Source organism: Eptatretus burgeri, chromosome 9 (assembly GCF_056783735.1).
Source record: "Eptatretus burgeri isolate ZD-2024b chromosome 9, Ebu_testis_v1, whole genome shotgun sequence".
In the NCBI taxonomy this organism is placed as follows: Eukaryota; Metazoa; Chordata; class Myxini; order Myxiniformes; family Myxinidae; genus Eptatretus; species Eptatretus burgeri.
Window position 1 is genome coordinate 55,707,270 of NC_140969.1, and position 23,929 is coordinate 55,731,198.

A 23,929-nucleotide genomic window follows, 5' to 3' on the forward strand; every position below is an offset into this window, starting at 1 on the left:
TTTTTTCATAACCATCTCTATCAGTGCCAGTCAATCTATTGAAATCCCCCAAGAATAGAAGAGTATCTCTCCAAGGGCAATGATCAACCACAGACTTGAGCACGGCATATAATACGTCCTCCCTGGTGAGATCGCTCATCTCAGTCGGAGCATAGACAGAGACCAGGGAAATGACACCCAAGGAGTGACGAATCCTTTGTCTCATAATACGCTCGTTGACCAGTGTTACCTCAATTATCATTGGGGTCAGCTTATTGGACATAGCTACAGCAATTCCTTGGGCATGGTAACCATCAGAGCGACTAGACCAATAGTAGGTGTCACCACCCGCCATGATCTCGCCGCAATCCGGTCTCCGAACCTCAGAGAGTGCTGCAATCCCGATGTTCAAATGCTTGAGCTCAGATGATAACGGTTCAGAGACAGGTGATCATCCTCTCTTTGGGATAGGACATTCCAGGCACCCACTCAAAGGGACTGCCTCAGGTTAACCCACAGAGACCGCTGTCTGGTAGACGACACATCAGCACAACCCTGACACATACAACCGCAATCTGACCCTGGATGTTTATCTTCTGCTTTTCATCTTATCAAGGAATGGGGGTCCCGAAGGCTTTGCCCCAACCACGTCATTCGGTGAGCTGTCCCGCGATGGGCAGCTGCACAGGAGGTACTCCCGTGGAGCAGGTTTTTGGTTTTCTTTGCGGTTTTTTTTTTTTGTTTTTTTTTGTGGAATTGAAGTGTTTTTCGGTGGTCAGAGTGCAAATCCTGCCACCAACCTCCTAAAAAAGATGTAACCCAACTGCAGGAGGGCATCTGCAGGCACTTTTGGGCACTAGATATGGATGGCCTTTGGCTCACAAGGAGGTCCTCCACCCTTTGACAGGTTTTGTTTTTAATCCTGATGGGTGTCCATATCCATACACCCTCCTCACCAGGAAACCTGGTGGGGAAGACGGTTTAGTCAACGAAAACCCGACCATGGAACAGTTAGTACAGGTTTACATGGTACTTGTAGCAAGTAACAGATCTAATCTGGCCTGACCTTACAAAAGCTCAGTGGCTGTGTTTGTCCCATTTCACAGTCGTGTGTGTGTGTGTGTGTGTGTGTGTGTGTGTGTGTGTGTGTGTGTGTGTGTGTGTGTGTGTCTGAGCTCGACTACAAGCCTTAGATCATGTATAAAAACAAGAGATAAAAATTATAACTCATACCCCATCTTCAAAGGTTACAAACAGATCCTTCTGCCCCCACATTGGTTCCTCTCCCCCCCCCTCGCATGCACCACCACCAATGCTCCCAGTATGGGGCTCGAGAAAACGTCATCCAGCATTCCATCAATATCCCCCATCCCCACCCCTCTAAAATAGCATAAAACTTTATTTTTCGTGTTATTGTGACAAAATGGAGGGTCCACATTTTCATAAGCCTCATCCCTGACAAAAACGTTGTCATTGGCCACCCCCCTACCTCCTTCTCACCTCCTTCACCTCCCTATTCGATGCCCACAATCACAGACACATGCACCACTGCCCCATCATACGTTCAACCATCCTTGTAAACATTCACAGCATCCCCATCACCTCTTGCCCCTACAGCACTCCCAGCACCAACCGTAACCACAATGCAATCACCACCGTTTGACCTCCCCCTCCCCCCCCACAATAGCACCCCCACATGCACAGCTTGCCACCACATCATCACCAACACTCTCATACATAACCTTCACACCTAGTCCTTTGCCCACTCCCTCTGCACCTTCAACACCAGCAGCACACTCAGTACCCCTGTCATCACTCACACCATCACACTTCATGCCACCCACACCCCCAATAACACCTATCATCGACCCATCAAACAAAGACAACGACTTTCTTCATGCGATCCCCCACTCTCTGAGAAATCTATCAAAGATGTAAACCCTTTCCTCATTTTGTCCACCCAACCTCTTAAACAGGCCACCTCCAAGCATTTGTAACAGGAAAGACCACCCTCACCCTCCCTCTCCACCAACTTGAACACATCCAACATCCAAGCGTTCATGGATTTTTCCTGGAAAAGACTTTTTTGATTTTAATGTTCCTTCCTCTTTATAAAGTAATGGTGCTGCCAAAGCAGGTTCTTGGCAAGGGTTTTCCTGGGAGGTTTTCCATTTCCTTCCAACGTCGTTTGTCCATGCTCTATCACTTTTACATGCCAACCGTCAAGCAAGGAAGCAGCACGTACCTTTTTTAAAGTGTTTGGTGTGACTCAGCCGGGGTTTTGAACCATCAACCTCCCACACTCGGAGTGGACACTCGAACCATCACACCACCGAGTCTGGTTGGCCTTGCACTTATCGGCTATTATTTTGGTCATGATTCAAAAGACGTTTATTTGAAATTTAAAGTTCGGAAGACATCCCCAAAGTTTATTATTGTTATTTTAATTAAAAGGAAGTGCAATGACAGCAGAATGTAAATGTAAATGTAAATAATTCCATTTTTTGTTGTTGTGAATTTGAGCTCTGGTTTTGGGTAAATGTGGAAAACGTGAAATGATATTTATGATTTTCATTGCCGATGGCGGTTTAAATGATAAAAGGGAATTCTGAGAAGCACGCAGTGGGGCCTGATGGTTCAAAGGGAGCGGGAAGATTTTTAGGCTGCCTAACGATGTGAGCAGATCGTGCCTGAATATTCGGAACACAATTAAAGATTTATTCCTGCTGTTGGCATTCACAAGCACAGAAAGGAAAATCCACACGATAAGAAAATGAGTAAAAAGTTGCTTTATGTTTTTTTTTTTTTTTTTTTGTCTTTTCGGCTGCTCTGAGTGAATTTAATAACACCCTCCGTTCACATCTCCACCGCAGCTATCATGCAATTAGTCCAACTACAGCTTGCCATACTTGCCTCAAAAGGTTACTGCTGATTATTGCAGCATTAACATTTTTAGTTATTTCTTCCCAATATGCTTTAAGTTGTTTTCGCATTCTCAATTGGGAATAACATGATATTTATTGCAGTAGCAAACATCTTGGTTGCACCGAAACAGCATTACAGGTTGTAATTTCCAGAGGTTTGGGCGCTCGTTGCTCAATTTCCTCGTGTAGGCCCGGCCTGAAAGTGACGCTCAAGTCGTGCCACAGACATCAGATGCAGCCATTTTGTTTTAAGGATGTGAATCACAGTGCGAAGTGTGAGGTCTTAATCATCCCGGTGTGCATCACAGGAAGCTGCATCAGCCAGGGAGTGAAATTATGGTTCAAATATCGTTCAACCTAACTTAACCAGCACTGTGAGAGAAATATAATCAATGGTGATACTAGATGGGCTGGTAGGATGGCCGAGAGATACGTACACTTGCCTGGAAGCTGTCTAGCCTGGGTTTGAATCTTGGTCCAGCTATAAGGTTTTACAGGCAGGGTGATTCATCAATGCATGTGTCATCTTTTGGATGGATGTTACCTGGACCTCCCATCTGCTGGCATTAGTTGGTGGATGTTAAAGATCCCACAATGTTATTTGTGAAGAGTAGGTGAGCTATCGTCGACACACCACAAACAAATTCTAAATTCCTGTGTCATCGTGGCATCCCATCCAGGATTGTAATACCATGTGGGGTTAACTCAGCCTGTCATCCTTCCGAGGTCAGCAAAATGAGTAGCAGCTTGCTGGTATCCTGTGTTGGAGTGCTGACCCATCGAGGATTGTGCCCAATAGCCAATGAGACTGCTTAGGCAGTACCAACGCTCTGCACAGAGTATGGTTCCAATGGAATGGAATAGAACCCTCCCCAAGAAACTGCTTCTGCAGCACTGACGCTCTGCATAGAACATGGTGCATGAATGAATGAATGAATATTGGATCATTGCCTGATAAACTTACACTCTTATTCACGATCAAGCCTTCTCAGATTCTCATTTCTCTCAGAAATATCTCCTGGGATCTGCGGGGATCCTGGTGTTCCTGCGCACGGACACCGCATCGGAGGAAACTTCTCCCATGGGGCTTTGCTCAAGTTCCAGTGCCAGGATGCATTTGAACTCTCTGGGGAACGGAGCATCACGTGCCAGAAAAACAGCCAGTGGTCGGCGAACGTACCCCAGTGCACCTGTAAGTGCTGATTATTGAACAGAGTATATGTTCAGAGAAACCAAATAAATGAAAGTTTTTGCATCATTGCAAACTCCTGAAATCTGTGCATCATCACTGCTATATCGTGGTACGATGTCACAATTTAATAGCACTTCCTTTTCTCATTAAAGTCAGAAAATAAATTCCACCATCTCCATCTTTCATCCCACAATACATTTGTTGTCCTAGACAGGTTTTTAAGCTCATGGAAGTTTTAGGCTTATGGAAGAATGAAGATAAAATAGCAATGTACCAGTCGTGCGATGATAGGAACTCGGTACCCCACAAGTTGAAAAGCATTCTCCTTTTTATGTCTCCGCAGTCAAAGGCCAGAGGCATTATGTTTTTGAGTTGTCCGTCTGGCTGTACATCCCTACGTCTGTCCTTCATTGTCATTCATCCATTGTCAGTTTTTTTGTTACCACAAAAACTTGTGAACCACTGAATGGATTTCAACCAAATTTTGCTCAAGCATGGAGTATAGCAAAAAGTTGAACTGATTTGATTGTGGGTTTAAAAGATTTGATTGTGGGTTTAAAAGGTCAAAGGTCTAAAATCATGTTCTTTTTCCTTGAAATTTTTTGCTACCATGCAATAACTTGTGAACCACTGAAGAGTTTTGAACTCAACTTGGCATAAGTATGGACTGAAATACAAAGGTGAACTGATTCAATTTCGGGTTCAACAGTTCAAAGGTCAAAGGTCTTGCACCCATTATATATCATTTTGCATGCCATAATGTGAGTGAGAAGAATTTGATGTTGTGTCTCTCTCTCTCTCTCTCTCTCTCTCTCTCTCTCTCTCTCTCTCTCTCTCTCTCTCTCTCTGTCTCTCTCTCTCTCTCTCTCTCTGTCTCTGTCTCTGTCTCTGTCTCTGTCTCTGTCTCTGTCTCTGTCTCTGTCTCTGTCTCTGTCTCTGTCTCTGTCTCTGTCTCTGTCTCTGTCTCTGTCTCTCTCTCTCTCTCTCTCTCTCTGATGCATTCACGTGTCAAATTATCTTTTCTACATTTTGTAAACTTTGTTAAACACCAGGAAAGGAATAGGGGAGGAAACACAGGAACCTGCAAATATAACAGTTGGGTTTGGTTATGTTATGAAGGGTAAAAATATGTAGTTTTGGATTGGGAATGACATGAGATGATGGTACCTCACTTTGCTTTAAGGACTGGAGGGAAGAGTGTGATTGAACCCTCTCTGGAAGGCAGTTACCCAAAGAAGAGAAAAAAGGAACAAAAGAGTAGAAGTAGGCAGCCTAGATTTTGAGAGTTGAACCAAGAGGGGTTATTGGAAGAACAGGTGCATCTTGGAGGAGTTGACGAGTTGAGAGAGCAATGGCAGCTCGAGCAGTAGAGAAGCTGCAAGAAACAAATGTGCCACCAACATTTATGCGATGTGAGAGCAATAGTCCTTGTGCTTCGGCCTGCTGTGTGAGATTTTTTTTTTGGAAACGAGCACAATGGTATCAATTTGTGCATTGTTCATGAAAATGAAAAAAACTTAGCTATTTTAAAATAATATATCCATGCTTTCATTTTTGACATTGCAGAAGTTTTTCTTCAGATAGTTTTTGGAAGTTCTTCACCAGACAGTAGCCAGCTAAACAAATTGAGCTTTAGGGTAATTATCCCAATTGAAAAAGTACTGAAACTGTATTTTTTTGTAGTTGTATTCTGGCGAGTATTGCAGTGTTATCAATATAGTTTTTTGAACTGATCTCATCTTGTTCTCTTATCAACTTAAATTGAAAAAGCCCATCGATGCCTCATGAAAATAGATGATTGGTATTAGAAAAAAAAACCAGTTTGAAAGGCATTCTTTTGTATTCACTTGAATGAACAAGTTGCATTTCCAACTCATTTTCAATTCCAAACACCTATTTCATGCTACATCTATTTTTATATAGGTATCGAGGCAGGAGAGCAGAAACTCTGGGAAATATAGATTTTATGTGCAGATACCAATTATATCATGACAACAGAACAAGAAGAAATCATTTCCACAAATTTTATTGAAAATACTACATTATCAACCAAAATGCTGTCGTAATAGTTTGAGGGATCCCATTACGTTTTGAAGTAGCTGGTAGAAAGTAGATAAATTTGAAAAGGCAACTTTATCAATGTTGATTATCGGTTTAATGACCTTCCCGTTTGCAGGTCAATGCAGAGAAGGGTACAGAAAGGTATCCCTGAGGATAATGTTTGACTCCTCGGTGGATGGGGGTATGTTGGTGAAAGCATTTGTGAAACATTCGCCGATCCTTTATATCGACTTGATTCAGAGTTTGTTTTTATTTTTAACATGATGTTTAATAAGTTTAAACATCCCTTTTTTAATGGAATTAAACATATTTAATAAAAACTCTGAATCAATTCTGTATAAATGTCGGGCTTCGATGAGTTGTATTAAAAATGTTAAAAATCGATTTTTTAAATTGTCGGTGACGTCAATCAAAACAATGCAAGCTTTCACTTAATAGACAATGCAGACCTCCTCACCTCCTTGTTTCAGTACTACTTCCATGTAAGTCTTTCGACGTGACACTTCCGGTAATCACAGGGTGCTGCCAAAATATAAATCAGAGAAAGTTCTCATTTTATTTGTAAATATTTCATTTTTCGATCATTTATTTACTGAACCGACAATATGATTACACATGAATTTTTCAGTTAATGTCAAAGCATTTTAACATCTGTACTTATTCTGTCAACATAAAATGTGATCTCTGTGTCGAAGAGAATAAATTTCACATGGTAAAAGTTGATCTCCCGTCATCCATCATATCCAATGTGGGATCGCCAGCACAACTGTAAAATAAAATAAAAACATGACGGTTTTACAGCAACATTGTATTGTAGCATTAAGCATGAACATTTACACAGTTCTCATCGTACCTACTTAGACAAACGACTTCTTTGGATTTTAGTGATCTTGGTTTTTCAGATCAATGGCCTTGCCCTTTTCATCGACATCAATTTTGCTTATTTTGCTGACTTTAGAGTGTCAGCCAATGAAAATATGCATTTGCAATCAATGCAACTGCTCACGGCCAATAGAAGCAGACATAACACCTGTGGAGAGGAATCCGTCATCACGACAGGCATGAGGAGTCGAGTGACAGAATCAAACTGTTACCCAGTGTAATTGAAGGTCAATAAATAATATTTTCTTTAATATCATGAAACACATACTGAAAAAAATGCAGTGGTTTTTTGGTGCGTTAAACAGACAAAAACCACCATCTACGACTTTCTAATCACATGCTTGAATATTATATTGTGCCTTTTCATGTGAGATCTGTTAGAAATAGCTTTTTTGTTTGTTTGTTTGATTTTGCAGAGTAGTTTGGTAGTTGTGCGCAGGGATATACAAGGAAACAAAAGGTTGCTTAGACCACATATGTTCGCCATTTGACCAATCATGCCTGCATCAATATCCATACCCCAACTATCAAACCAACTTCAGGTAGAGTTAATTGCACAGGTAACCCCAATGCATGGATTTTGGCAAAGACACTGGCACTGGATTTTTAAAATTGACTGACAGGATAGCTGGCTTTGCAACCCCATTGCAAGACTTGAATATCCCAAGATGCAGCAGCCCCTGTTGACACTGGATTAGAATATGTATTTTTGATTATGTAGGGGAATCAAACCCAGAGGAGACAGTTCAGTTGTGAGTGCACTATCAAAAGCCATTCTGATTACTGAAGAGTAAATGCTAAACATTGTGCATATATATATATATATATACATATATATAAATACATACATATATATATATATATATATATATATATATATATATATATATATATATATATATATATATATATATATATATATATATATATATATATATATATATATATATATATATATATATATATATATATATATATATATATATATATATATATATATATATATATATATATATATATATATATATATATATATATATATATATATATATATATATATATATGTAGGTATATATATATATGTATGTGTATGTATGCATGTATATTGTTGCGGTTGAGGAAATTTGCAAACCACCATTCAGGTCCCATAGGTGAGATATCTCTGTAAGTACATGTGTAGTTAGCCCAAACCCGTTGTTTAGAGGGAATAAATGTCATTCATTTGGGCTGCGACCCTTTGAGATAGCCGTTTTTCTGTTCTATCTTTATTTTGAACCAACCACGTCTCAACTGCCATCACACAACAACCACCAACCACAACGCTGCATCTCGTTAGCTCCCGGCGTTAGTCCGAGAGGGTCACGACAGAATTGTCCGTCCGGTGGGCGACGTGCCGCGATTCGAGTCACGTGGCCGTTCGCACGCCGGCGGGCGCGAATTCGCAACAATATATATGTACATATATATATATATATATATATATATATATATATATATATATATATATATATATATATATATATATATATATTTATATATCTATATATATATATATATATATATATATATATATATATATATATATGTATAAACATATACATACACACACACACACACACACACACACACACACACACACACACACACACACACACACACACACATACACCTGGTGATGGCTTAATGGTTAAGTGGTGGGCCGGGACCCTTGGGTCCCGAGTTCAAATCCCGCTCGGGCATTGAATTAATACCAGGTGGGGTTGACTCAACCTGTCATCCTTATGAGGTTGGCAAAATGAGTACCAGCTTGCTCAGATGATTGAGTCATTTGAATATCCTGCGTCGGAGTGGAGATATGTCCAGAATTGTGCCTAATAACCTGGAAGACTGCTTCGGCAGCACTGACACTCTGTACAGAGTATCTTCCCAATGGATGGATGGATTTTGCAAATATATTATTATTACTATGGTTGGAAGAACAAATGTTAAGTCCTTCAGGTAAACTCATGGCAGTCAGGAGGCTTATCGAGCCGATCTGAATTGTCATGCTCAATTCAACTTATCGTCTCACGCCATCAATGTCGTCTCAGAACCCCTACCCCTAATATTGACTCTTGCTCATGATTCAGATTCTAATCTTCTGAAAAGGAAGCTGGTCCAAGGATATTGGACTGGTGTTACCATGTTGCTGTTGGATTTTCAATGAAACCCATTTGGTTCATTAATGACTTTTAGAAATGTGATTATATCCCTGCTACACCTGGACTGGTGTACACCTGAAGCCAGTCCACACTTTATAGTTACGGTAACTCAAAAACATGAGTGTGTTTTCTTCCCTCTGGTTGTTGTATTTAGCTTTCACCAGATTGGATTGATGGTGTGTGGATGAAGCACTGGCATAATGAGCCAAAGGATTTCCTCCTGTGTATACGTTTTTTTTGCATTTTGATGTATTCATTCTATGCTTCTGGTCACATGACTGAGTTACAATATGACTAAATGAAGGATGTTTATGGAGTATATATGTACTGTATATGAACAGACCGACTTTTATTTTCCTTTGTCAGAGTTATCTGATAACACGTACATTAGTTGACGGCCAATATTATTGTTCCTCTTCATCTTCTGTGTTCTATATGCTGTCATTATCCATTTATTTTTGCCATGTTGTTTTGTTCCTTCCCCAAATTCTCTATACATCTTTCTTGCCCCCAGTCCCTTGCTTCCTAAACTTCACCGCCCCCAGCGGGGTAATATTATCCCCCAATTATCCTGAGGATTACGGTGACAACGTGAACTGTGTGTGGCTGATCGTGGCTCCGCCTGACAAACGTGTTCATCTCTTGCTACGTGATTTTGATGTGGAGCTGCAGTTTGACTTTCTTACGGTGAAGAGTGGTGAACGAGCAGACACTCCCGTGTTGGTGACTTTTACAGGACCACAAACATCCGTGCACCTCGCCAGTCCGGGGAACATCCTGCGCCTTGAGTTCCAGTCAGACCAGTCTGTGCCACGCCGGGGGTTTAACATCACTTACAGCAGTAAGGGAAACCCACCTTCCATCCTCCTACTTTTCCCTTCACATCATTACAAATATGCATTCATGATAATTCATCAATTTGGTGATCAGACATTTTTTAATGCAATATCTGGGCTCTTAAAAGATAAAGATCTGTATGCCTGTACATCGGACTGATATATCCACCTGTTTAATCCAAGTGTCAAAGCTCAGTTCTGTTTTTCTTGCTTTCGTATCCAATACCCATCCTTTCTACACAATGAAGACCTCATGGAAGAGTCCCAGTTCACTCGCTTTTGTAAATACCATGGAACCCCGACATTCGTGGATTTGACATTTGCAGACCTCACGTATTCACGGTTTATAAAATGCGACCTGTTTCTGAAGTTGCAGCCCCTGCGCTTCGGCTATTCGCATTTTTTGCGGGTGCAAAAACCATCTCCCACCAGCCATGCACATTAAACAGCTCTAAACCCATGCCCCGCCACCATCCCCTACCACCATCCCCCTACCACCATCGCCCGCCACCATCTCCCAGCACCATCATCCACCACCGTCTCCCACCGCCGTCTCCCACCACCATCACCCACCACCATCTCCCGCCACCATCACCCACCGCCGTCTCCCGCCGCCGTCTCCCGCCGCCATCCCCCGCCGCCATCCCCCGCTGCCTTCCCCGCCACCACCCCCCACCACCACCCCCCACCACCACCCCCCACCACCACCCCCCGCCAACATCTACCATCTCCTGCCACCATCTCCCGTCACCATCTCCCGTCACCATCTCCCATCACCATCCCCCACCACCATCTCCCGTCACCAACCCCCGCCGCCACCCCCCACCACCATCTCCCACAAACAATGGTCACACTAACTGATCCGAACAACTTGGTCCCGTGCAGCATGTCCTGTGTCTCATTCTTTCTTCTTGTCCTGCTGCCTTGACCTGCTAACCCGAACTCTAATCCTAATCCTACCCCTAACCCTCACCTGCTGCATGACTCACCAGCACCCTCACCTGCGTCCTCTTCAGAGGGGTTTACTGGATTCTAATACCATCATTATCATCATCACCAACATCACCAACACCAACACCAACACCAACACCATCACCACCACCATCACCACCATCACCACCATCACCACCATCACCACCACCATCACCACCATCATCACCATCATCACCATCATTACATCATCATCATACATCATCACCATCATACATCATCACGGCAAAAGTTATGTCATATCTTAAATAAAAATTGGAAACAGTACCTGCTGCTGCTGGGTTTTTTTTTATTTGAAAGCATTTTTAATGTATCTGTCATCATTGCATTTGTATTTGTAAAAAAATTTATCTCCCTTATGAATCACGAACCGCCGGGAACCTATCCCCTTTTATCCATTGAAACAACGCCTCAACATTTGCGGATTCGACATTCGCGCCATTTTTCAGGAATGTATCCCCAAGGAATGTCGGGTCTTACTGTACAAGATTTTTGGCTGTACTTTGTAGTTGCTGTAGTTGTAGTTCTCAGACCACCAGTTCAATGTCAACTTGCCTTTTGTTTATTGCTCCTCAAATGTCCCTTTGCAAATGAACAAATCGATTCATGTGATTGTGAATTTTTCCATGTTGTTAACCATTTGTTTCCCACATTATTACATATGCAGACTTCACATCTTGGGTTTAAAAATTTTGATTAATCACTCCAAGCCCCTTTGCAACCATCTATTGGACGCAATGGTAGATTGTGCTGATTTTATTTACAATTCTTCGAAAAGCTGATGCAATGTAATCTCGCTGCAACTATTTTCGTGATGACTTCATTTTTAGTCAACATCTATTTCACGAGCATTGTAAATCTCAGTCATTTGTCTCAACTCAGCCCCTCCTGAAACTCATACCTTATTTCCCCTCCCAAATCTTGGCCCACTGCTAACCGATGCTCCTTTGTGCCCCTTGTTCTCTTGCGTGTGCAACTGCCTCTGCATATCCGTCCAATAATATTCATTCTTCCATTTCCTTGTTGGAAATGTTGACACGTTCCACGCGACTGTCTGTTGGTCATCCCAACATATCATTTGGTCTTTGCACAGTGTTTGACCGCATGAGCTCCTCTTCCTGTGTCCATCTCCTCCCATGTGCTTCCATTTCTGCTCCACCAAACTCAAACCATCAGCAGTTTACAAAACTCTCTTTGCGTCGGTTCTCTTTGACCAAGTTCCTAATTGCTTTCCCTGTCACCTCCACAATAAGATTATATGAGATTTGTAATTTCAGAATGGTAATTTTCTTGGGAAACCATCTCAAAGGCATTATTAAATCCTCCCACGTTCTCACTCTATCATATCCCTCTTCCTTTGTGTCTTGAAATCAATATGAAAATTACAACTAGTGCAACACTGAACATTACAGGCAAAGCAATTGTTTCATAGTTTTGTTGAACAGGATTGGCATTAGGATTTTAACGTTTACTCATCTTCCACTATGTTATCTCTGAGCAGGATGTTCGGACTCTCAAGCAGAGATGACGCGTGTAATGATGCCATGTCACATTTTCTGTTGCGTTTCCGAATCCAATAACCAGCTTGATATTGGAAACGAGCCTATTGTGACAAAACCACAGCTCTGTACCCATTGTGTCTGGATTGTAATAAGAGAAAATGGATGACAGATGTTAACCCCAGCTGAGACGCCTGACACGTAGGCGTATTTGCGCTAGAAATTCGGCACACAAGAGGTCCCTTGGCACCATATTTGCGGCCCTTCACAAAAACATCATGTTTCGGTGACAAAGGCCACAGTGGATGAAAGGAGGGGCTCACTAAGTGATGCATGTCACATTATAGAAGTACCGTTTGCTCGCTGGATATGCATTTTCTAGTGTGAAGAATACTGAGCGGTACTACGTGAATGTTTGCCAATTTATTTGTTCCTTTTGTCAGTCCGGATTGATACGTGCCACCTCGTGTCGCTCACTGCCAATGTACGTATCCACAGAGCAGGCGTAAGAACATGACAGGCCGTGCCTGACAGGCGATGTTTTGTGTTCTCAGACCACCAGTTAAAATCTGTCCCGATCGGGGGCGTATGAGACTCGGACAAAGTCTGCAGCCTTGTAGTGACATTGTGAGCCAGACGAATCGATGCACACTCTCGTTGTGTTTACTTCATTGCAACTCTCGCCACCCTGAATCTATCCCGCAGCCTTTGGTCGTGATGAGTGCTACGACCCCGGACGTCCCCTCAATGGAAAGCGTTTTGGGGAGACATTCCATCTGGGAAGTGTTGTGTCCTTTGCCTGTGAGGAAGGCTTTGTAAAAACACAAGGCTTTGATGCCATCACCTGCATCCTGCAGGCTGGAAATGTCGTTTGGAATGGACAGGTTCCAAAATGTGAAGGTAATCTCCCATAATTCACGCAAGAAATTACAATCTTATTTTATATTTATGTCTCTTGGACTATTGTTTTGTTGAGAAATTGCATTTTTCATTTTTTTCCATACATATTATAACCGCTTAACTAACCCCATTTGCAAAACTATTGGTTTTAATTATGAGAGAGTAGTAAAATTTATATTCCAGGAGGAGGACTGTCACATAAAAAAGTCTACCTCGGTGAAGCATTCTTAATCACACCTTTCAATCACATTACGAGCCCTCTTAAAGAGAGCATTTTTGTGCCAAATTAATTCTTTTTCGAATTGAGTGTTCACCGTGTTTAATTGGTCATTCATAATGTGATGTAAATTGTTTCTGTTCATAGCTCCTTGTGGTGGACACCTCACTGCCCCTGCTGGCAATGTTCTCTCACCTGGATGGCCTGGATTTTACAAAAATTCTCTTACCTGCGAATGGGTCATTGAAGGAGAGCCGGGTCATGCCATCAAGATGACGTTCCACAGGTTTATTGTCTCTTTCTCCACTGCCTTTCTGTGTCTGTCTACGTGTCTTTAATTAACTCCGCTACCGAAGCTGGACAGAGGCCATGTTTTCATACCCGTCTGTTTGTCTGTTTGTTTGTCTGTGAGCAGGATATCTCAAAAGGTTTTGGACTGATTCGCACGAAATTTGGAGGACAGGTTGGCTATGTCACAAGGATGAACTGATAAGATTTTGGTGAAGATTCCGATCCGGATCCGACTACGAGAATTTTAAAGTGATTCTTCACCATTGAGAGATCGGGCTCAAAAACTATATCTATCATGATATCTCACAAAGTTGTGCACGGATTAGGATGAAACTTAGTGGACATGTTGGGTGTGTGACAGGAACAAGCTGATTAGATTTTGATTAAGGTACGGATCCAGATCCCCCCTATCAGTGGGATACAAAGCATAAAATGTTCAGCCTGGCAAAGGCATGCTCTCCACCGAGTGCAGTTCCACTTGTATTTGCATTCTCTCCATGACATAGCTCGATTGAAAAGTTTTTTTTTTTCTGTAAAGGAGGATAATGCTGATTTTATTCACAATTCTTCGCAAAGCTTATGCAATGTTAAGGTCACATTGGTAATCCCACTCCAGCCATTTTTGTGATGACTTCATTTTTCGGCAACATCTATCTTACGAGCATTGAAAATCTCAGTCATTTGTCCAAACTCAGCCCCCCCTAAAGCATATGCTCCTCCAGAAACACGTACCTTATTACCATTCCCAAATCTTGTCCCACTTCAACTTTGCTCCTTTGTCCCCCTTCTTATCTTGCATGTGCAACTGCTTCTGCATGTCTGTGTGATCATGTTTATTTTTCCACTTCTTTGAGATATTGACACTCTCCACCAATTTTGCTTGATGTCAACACCTCCCTCCCCCCCCCCACCCCAAACCTCCCTCGAAACCTGCTTCATACTTTGTTCACCCATCGCCACCCCTCCCCCAACCAAACTCGCACTCACCTTCTTCCTTTACAAGTATCTGTAATATGAACTATAATATCTTCTTTAATGGATCCAAATATTTCAACCTCTTTTTGGGAAGGTTTTTCTCCAAGTTCTTCATGAGCTGGTTGAACAGGATTGTTATTGTTATTTTTTCGTGAACAACTTTGTTCCAGTCTACAGAGACATGACAGAAGTAAATAGACACCTTAAATTTCTTCATTTCATCTGTATAACGCAGTTTTACTCAGTGATTTGTACTAATATTCGACGATTTCTTTGCAGAAATGAGTTCCTGTGTCTTGCGTGATAATTAACTCTGCCTCAAACCCAGGGAGCACACAAACTTTCTGATTTTCAAGGAGGATGAATTGTTTGCCATTTGGAAGGTGGAGTCAGCCAGCATCAGATAGCTCAGAACCTTGGCATTCCGCTTTCTACGGTCAATCAAGTGATTGTGCAATTCACCAGCGAAGGCAAGGAATCCACAACTTCCCGTTCTGGTTGACCTGGGCCCTCAGAAAAGTGTTTTCGAGCTGTCAAGCTGTCCATTGAGAAAACTCCCCATTGCAAGGCAGCAGATGTTGCAGAGGAGGTCCAAGTTAGCTCAAGAATTGCCATGCGGTACCTTCATCAACTGGGCTACTATGGGAGAGCAGCTTGTTGAAAACTTCTTCTTAGACCAGCCAACATTCAAAGGAGAAAGAAGTGGGCTGACGAGATGGCCAATAGACCCTTGGAGTTTTGGCAAACTGTCATTTTTTCAGATGAGTCCCAATTTGCTCAATTTTCTTACAGTGGACGCGTATGGGTCTGGAGACTTCCCAGTCAAGAGTTTTCTTTGACCCGATTGCAGCCAACTGTCAAACACGGTGGATTTACAGTGATGGTGTGGGGAGGAATCTGGAGTGCTGGTCGGTCAGAGCTTGTGGAGTGTGTTGGCAAGATCAACACTAGGATATACTTTTCTATCATTGAGGATGGCCGTCTCCCTGTCTTCTCCACTGGTCAGATGGTCAAAAACAACACTCTGTTCATGGAAGATGGAGCTCCATGCCACACTTCAAAAAAAGACCAAAGAATGGCAGGACATAAATGGGATCAAGCGACTTCCATGGCCAAGTCAATCTCTTGAGATGAATCACATTGAACACCTCCCGCCCATATCGGATCGAGCTGTGCGGAAAAATTCCAGGAAACCAACATCACAGGCAGAATTGCTAAACTTTTTGCATGAAGCCTGGGCAGAAATCCCACAAGCGAAAACTTCAGAACTTGTTAGTTCTCTGCCTGAAAGAGTAAAAGCAGTGAAATCTGCAAATGGAAAGTTTACAAAATACTGGTGTATGTATTAAAATGGATCAAATATACTTCAAATGTTCAATAAATAAATTCATGAAAAATCATGGTGTCTATTGACTTCTGTCATGTCTCTGTAAACTTCATCACATCTCCACTGAAATGGTTCTTCTGTTTCGCTGTACTGAGCTCTTGCTACCATTTTATTTACTAAGAATTACTTCCCATAATAATTGAGAAGAATTGTATTTGTTCTTATGAATAGTGTTATTTGTTCTCCTCATTGTGATATATATTTATATATATATTTTCAAATCTTACTTGTACTTCCATTTCATCAGAATGCTCTGTTATTTAATTCCCTGAGCTCAGTCTTCCACTACTACTACTACAACTCCAACTTTAATAGCTCCAAATATTGTCCCCTTTTGTGTTGAGAACTTTTTTGGTCCAAGTCTTTCACGAACCAGCTGGCCAGGCTTGACATTCGACTGAAATTGATTTGGACAATAATTTGTAATTTGTTCAGGTTGCTGGCGATAACTTGCCTCCTCTTTGTGAAAAACACCAGAGGATCTTTATCTTCTTTCTTTATTACCTAGAACGACCTTTTTATGAGCAATTCTTTATTACCAAGAACGACCAGTGGTGACAGACAGGTCATCCCACTTAATGTCCTCCTGACAAATGCTGCACACATTGATGCCATGCATATGAAACACCAGAGTGACAGTTTATAGCTGGGCTGAGATTAAATTCCTGACTGGTCTGGATGAAATGTTAATTCCAGGAGTTTACAGTTAACTATAGATGTCTTTAAATACAAACATATATATATATATATATATATATATATATATATATATATATATATATATATATATATATATATATATATATATATATATATATATATATATATATATATATATATACACATACCACTCCTAAATATCATCTTCAGGTTCCGTACTGAAGTCAACTACGATGTCCTGGAAGTACGAGATGGTCGCTCTGCTGCCGCACCTCTCCTTGGCTCGTACCACGGCACACAAGTACCGCGTTTTGTGGTCTCCAGTGGAAATACATTGTACTTGCACTTTTCCTCTGACAACAGTCGTTCTAGCCTTGGCTTTCATCTCCTCCATGAAAGTGAGTATTAAAATGGATTTAATACACCATGAAAATATGTTTGTTCGACTTGTTTACATCATAGTTCCATGTTATCCACGGTGACTATCTCGCTCAAAACGTATCATCAGTGTATCCCACCTGTGTTACCAACAGCCTGATGTTGTCCAATCGACTGGTGTCAGTACAAAATGGTATAAATAATCAAGGGCAGTGGCAGATTCAATGGTCTTTCACTGCCAACGATGCAACCTGCACCATTAAAAAGATCAGTAAATAGGGAGGCAAAAACCCCTCTCATGAGAATCAAATTGTCCAATCGCATGTTTCATACATGTAACAGTTATAACTAACTCTTAATTTGTGAGCTTGTTCGTTTTGACTGCCACCAAGGGTACTCACAATTGGATCTTGTTTTTCAAGTTTTTTAATACGATGATTGATTACCAACATTGAAGCTTCTTTTATCAATTTGAAGAGGCTTCTTTCGAGTTTATCGTCTCTAACCTGCCAAAAATGGTCCTTATGGTGCCTTGTCAGCAAAGGCTGTTGTGTTGTGGAACATGCCTTTTTTAAAACATGTTTTCTTTAAAGGGTCGACTGTGTTTTTGCTTGAATTTGCTTGAAAACTATAATTAGTCCTTGAGATATTTTAGAAAGAGTTCACCTTCGACATTGTGCCATATCCAAATTGTAATATTCCTTTGTTACTCATGTGCAAGGATGACAATTCATACTCATCAAGACCGTTTCTGGTCTGCAACCACATCGTGAAATTTATGAATTTTTAACTTCCAACTGCTGCATGAGATTTGTTCAAAAAAACATTGATTCTTATTCCAGCCCATGTTGTTCTCATGCAGGTATTCCCGTGGATCCCCGCTCCTGCTTAGACCCTGGAATCCCCATGAATGGCCACCGGCATGGTCGAGACTTTTCCATTGGTGCATCGGTGTCATTTGGATGTCGCCAGGGTTACGTGCTGAGCCATGATAATCCTCTCCACTGTGATAACAACCGCCGGTGGAGCCATACTCTTCCCAAGTGTGATGGTAGGACCTTGGCAATTGAGTTTAAACTTGTGTGTGTGTGTGTCTTTATCTCTGTCTCTCTGTCTCTCTCTCTCTCTCTCTCTCTCTCTCTCTCTCTCTCTCTCTCTCTCTCTCTCTCTCTCTCTCTCTCTCTCTCTCTCTCTCTGCCTCTGTCTCTGTCTCTGTCTCTGTCTCTGTCTCTGTCTCTGTCTCTGTCTCTGTCTCTGTCTCTGTCTCTGTCTCTGTCTCTGTCTTTCTCTGTCTCTCTCTGTCTCTCTCTGTCTCTCTCTCTCTCTCTCTCTCTCTCTCTCTCTCTCTCTCTCTCTCTCTCTCTCTCTCTCTCTCTCTCTCTCTCTCTCTCTCTCTCTCTCCCCGTCTCTGTCTCTGTCTCTCTCTGTCTTTCTCTTTTTCTCTCTTTCTCTTCTTTTCATGAGAAATGAAGAAAATATTTTTAAGTACCAGGAAATGACTTGCAACAATGCATTTTATATGAAACACAAACATATGGCAAAGTAGTGATTTCTCAAGGGGCATAGTGTGCATTTCTTTATTCGAAAGTGTGATAGTGTTTTGGCGAAACTTAATGTTGCACACCATTGTTTCATAAGAAACAGCTTATTTTCTTTAACTGCCGCCTATTCTATCCTACTCACCTCTCCACCTTGGGAGTTGTTGCCTTGGCAGATGATTCCTCATGAGCAATATCCTGAAGTGATCCACGCTCTTTGGCTGTGCTTTGATATTGCTGCAAGCCCCAGAGAGGCAATAATGGCAAAATGAGGGACTTGAGCATGACTCACCTCTCACACCGGTCATCGTTGTCAATTCGAAGAGGCTTCTTTCGAGCTAACAGCAATGAAAGGATTATTTTTCTTTATTTACTCGGCCATGAGCTTTGACTTTGTATCAAAAGTTCCTAATACACAACATTTGAGATGACGAAAAGGACAAAAGAGACGCAGGTGTCCCAAAGTCTCCTTTGCTCTCAAAGAAAGCATGCTGGCCCAACATCCATAAAATCTACTATGTCACTTTCTTGACTGAACCGAGGAATTTTTTTTTGTTTGTGTTGTGTTTCAATGTGTACGAATGCATCTCTGCCAAGAAAGTTTTTTTTTTCAATTGTGTGGTTGCAACTGTTTAAAGTATAACAATGTGGTATGGCTAAACCACAAAGTAGTAAAGAGAGAGACCCCTGTTCCCTTGAACTTTAACCTGTTTTGCTGCCTTGCTTTTGTATTACAATTCCCATCTGCTTTCCTGCTTGAAGTTAACCCTCTGATGTGATCTCTTTCTCAATTACATCGACTTCTTTACTTCTATGAGGTGACTTCACATTTTTTGGCATCTAAGCAAGTCTGGACGTGAAGATTATTCCAAAGGTTCTGTCACACCACTGACATAATACCCTTGACAATTTATTTTTAAAATCAATATCACCTTATTATGCCTTCACACCAAGGGTGTCGGAGGCATGATGTTTCCGGGTCGTCCGTCCGTTCGTCCGTCCGGATTTTCGTTTACGCGAGAACTCAAGAAGCAAATTGTAGAATTTCATCAAACTTGGTAAAAAGGTAAAGTAAGACAGGGCAATACAGTGATTAGATTTTAGGCCAGATGTGATAAAGGTCAAGGGTCAAAGGTCAAACTCTGAAATTGTACTGTTTATGCCCTAACTCAAGAAATATTGGACAGAATTTCATCAAACTTGGTACAAAGGTAAAGTTAGACAGGGCAATTAACTGAATCGATTTTGGGCCAGATATGATAGAGGTCAAGGGTCAAATATGTCAATACTCAAGTGTTTGTGCGGGAGAGCAGAGGCATACCCGTCGACTGCGCGCAGTCAAATTACTCTAGTTCTACATGATTTGAGCTTCCTTTTCAATGCATATCAGTCCGGTGGGGCAACTGATTTTATTATTATGCCTCCGCACCAAGGGTGCCAGAGGCATTATGTTTCCGGGTTGTCTGTCCATCCGTCCGGATTTTCGTTTACGTGATAACTGAACAAGCAAATTGTAGAATTTCATCAAACTTGGTAAAATGGTAACGTAAGACAGGGCAATTAAGTGATTCAATTTTGGGCCAGATGTGATAAAGGTCAAGGGTCAAATATGTAAATACTCAGGTGTTTGTGCGGGAGAGCGGAGGCATACCCGTCGACTGTGCGCAGTCGAATTACTGTAGTTTTTTTGTTTTTTTTTACCCCAGCACGGAAACCTTCCTTTTGAGGTGTCCTCACCTTGGTGGACATGTCTTGTGTTAACTTCTTCAGCGATGTAAAATGTCTTCCCCGAAGCTTGCTGGAGTTTTGTCGTTTTATTTCTCATAATTTTTGGTGGACTCGAAGAGTGTTATTATTTTGCTTTCCCAATGATTTATAGCAAGAGTTCGGATATCTACTTTACTGAGTTTTTCTTCATTGGCATTAGATGCCATGACAGTATTGTAATTCCTGAAACAAAACAAATAGTGTGAGAAATGTAATATTCATGAGACATACCAGTAAATAGAGAATGTATACAAATTTATTTTGTGTTCAGCTTGCAGCTTGACCTTTTATTTAAACAGGTGCAAGCAGAGTGAGAGAACTTTTGTGATGACTATTGTATTATAAATAAGATTCATTACTTTTCAATGCATTCTCGATGACCATTTGACACACAGCTTGGAACACTTTTATTTATTAAAATAAGGTATTTAACTCGCTTAATGTTTGCATTGTTGATCATTCTTTTAGCATGAGGTTCATTCTGTACATGTTCACATTCACCTTCATATGGTTTGCACCAGTGAAATACATATGTCGTTAACAAGCAATAGTCACCCTATTTCACAGGCAATCAACAGAAAATGTCGACACGTTTACATTTCCCCTGACATTTACATTTTCCTCGACTTCCTCTTTCGTCTTCAGTTGTCCTACCCTTCCTCCCGCCCTTTGTTCACTGAAGATTGTGGCGAGGCAGTTGTCCTGAAACAACTTGCCTTTGCTTCATGGAAAGCAAACTCAACGAAAGGTAATCTCAGTTCCTTCCACAAAGCTCGGAACAAGTGTGTATCTACCCTCAAGAGAGCCAGAAAACAACATCTTTCTAATCTCAAGTCTGAACTCACAAACCTCTCTCCCTCCTCCAAATCCTGGTGGCGTCTTGTTAAGTCCATTTCTGGTGTATGTCCCCTCTCCATCCCTCCCTTACCTCAAATGGCTGTGCAGCTGACACTGCCCGTTAAAAGGCTGACTGCCTCAACTCCGTGTTTGCTTCTAAATCTTGTGCCCCAAACCCATTGCTTCCTGCACCCACCTTACCCAGTTGCACCAAGCTGCTCCTGGAGTCTGTGTCCTTTTCTCCTGACAAGGTGGAGAGTTTACTGTCAAACCTCGGCTCTGATTCTGCAACCGGTCCAGATGGCATCAGTCCACATGTCCTAAAAACCTGCTCCTCTGCTCTTGCTCACCATCTCTCTGTTCTATTCACCCTCTCATTTGCTCAAGGTCATCTCCCATCTACTTGGAAATCAGCAAACATGACCGCTTTGCCTAAAAAAGGTGCAAAAACGGATCCCTACAATGACAGACCAATCAACCTGCTCCCAATTATCAGCAAGGTTATGGAATCCATCATCACTTCCAACATTAAACCCTTCCTTTTCGCCAATGGCTTGATTTCTGATCATAAATTTGGGTTCAGACCATGTCACTCCACCCTGGACATGCTGCTTCTCCATCCATCCATTGGGACCATACCCTGTGCAGAGTGTTGGTGCTGCTGAAGCAGCCTCCTTGGCTATTGGGCACAATCTTTGACAGGTCGCCACTCTGACACAGGACACCAGCAAGCTGACACTCATTTTGCTGACCTCGGAAGGATGACACGCAAAGTCAACCCCACCTGGTATTAATTCAACGGTTGAGCAGGATTTGAACTCAGGATGCCAACCTGCCAATACAGCCACCCTATACTTGTTTGTTTGTGCAGAAATGTTAATTTCAAAAATTGTAATATATATATATATATATATATATATATATATATATATATATATATATATATATATATATATATATATATATATATATATATATATATATATATATATATATATATATATATTGTTACGGCTGTGGAAATTCGCAAACCACCATTCAGGTCCCGTAGGTGAGATATCTCTTAAGTACATGTGTAGTTTGCCCCAAACCCGTTGTTTAGTGGGAATAAATGTGATTCATTCGGGCTGCGACGCTTTGAGTCAGTCGTTTTTCTTTCTCTATCTTTTATTTCAAATAAAACCCAACGAGGACGCTCGGTGGGCTTTTTGCGCCATTCTTCTCCACGCTTGGTGTGAGGGGAGATAAGCGAGGGGAGGGCAGCTGGTGCTCGATTGGTGGATGCGCGGTGTGACGCGGCCAGGGAGGAGGAACGCCCCTCTTCGAGACCTTTCTCGAAGTGCCTCGAAAGGGGGTGGGGCAAAGAACGGGGTGGAGCAACAGGGCGGAGCTCCGAGATATAAAAAGTCGGAGACGGGGGAAGCAGTTTTGTCGATGCTCTTGCTTGGTAGATGCTCTTGCTTGGTAGATGCTTTTGCTTCGTGGTTGCTCTCGTCTTCCGGCTCGCTCGTCCTGGTGGCCGCTGGCCGGGTCTTTTGTGGGGCAGTTGAAAGACCCCGCTGGCGGGAAGGAGCGTCCGCCATTCCCCTCTCCCAACTTTGGCCATCCACGTTTCCCCCCCTCCCCCTCTATCCGCGCTGGGATAGCGCCGAACACTCGGTCCGTGGTGTCGAGTGGCCAACACGTGCAGGCGCGAGGGACGCAGGAAAGGACTCGCTTACCACGCTCGGGCACGGAGTCGCGGCCAGGCGGGACCCCATCGACCGACGTCGGAGAGGGACTCGACACGCTGAGGGAAGTCGCGACTTCCATTTCTTTTGGGTTCTGTGTAAACGTGTGTGTGTGTGTGTGGCGCCAGTCTGGTGAAGTGAAACTGTTTAAGTGTTGCCGTGTGTCGGTCTTAGTTGGTTGTAGCTCTGCATCATCATTGCTTTATTGTTTTTCGTATTACATTTGCTCTTTGTGCATAATTGTTTTAATTGCTATATGTGTGCTCTGTGTCGGTGTGAATAAAGTGTTTGCATGTTGAATTGTTCCCCGTTTTGCTGCGTCCTTTCCTTTGATTGAATCTCCATCTTGCTTCACGTAAAGATTCGTCGTGGGCTTCATACGCCCGATAATTAATCGGAACCGTCAAGGCCGACGATAACACCACTCGGTTATCCCGATAGCACGGAATGGACCACTGAAGCGGCCCGTTTCCAGAGTCGACCTAAGGCGAGGTGCGATCGCCCGGTCTACCATCCGCGTGGGTACTTAGGTAGGTCGAGTTTGGCGAACAACCCTATCCCACGCGGGTGGCCGATTGGCACGATCATGGTGAGGCTGAAAGGCCCACCCGTGACTAGCTCCCGGCGTTAGTCCAAGAGGATCACGACAGAATTGTCCGTCCGGTGGGTGACGTGCCGCGATTCG

General features: G+C 42.2%; 1 protein-coding gene across 1 annotated transcript in view; it reads left to right on the plus strand.

The window, feature by feature from the left end:
- Window positions 1–23,929, plus strand: part of CSMD3 (CUB and Sushi multiple domains 3) — a 1,047,538-nt gene that overhangs the window by 562,144 nt on the left and 461,465 nt on the right. The window contains exons 15-20 of the mRNA XM_085893781.1: window positions 3,913–4,095; window positions 9,754–10,080; window positions 13,270–13,464; window positions 13,829–13,967; window positions 17,205–17,392; window positions 18,235–18,423. Coding sequence (XP_085749907.1) covers window positions 3,913–4,095; window positions 9,754–10,080; window positions 13,270–13,464; window positions 13,829–13,967; window positions 17,205–17,392; window positions 18,235–18,423 — 1,221 coding nt within the window. The remainder of the gene's footprint in view (window positions 1–3,912; window positions 4,096–9,753; window positions 10,081–13,269; window positions 13,465–13,828; window positions 13,968–17,204; window positions 17,393–18,234; window positions 18,424–23,929) is intronic.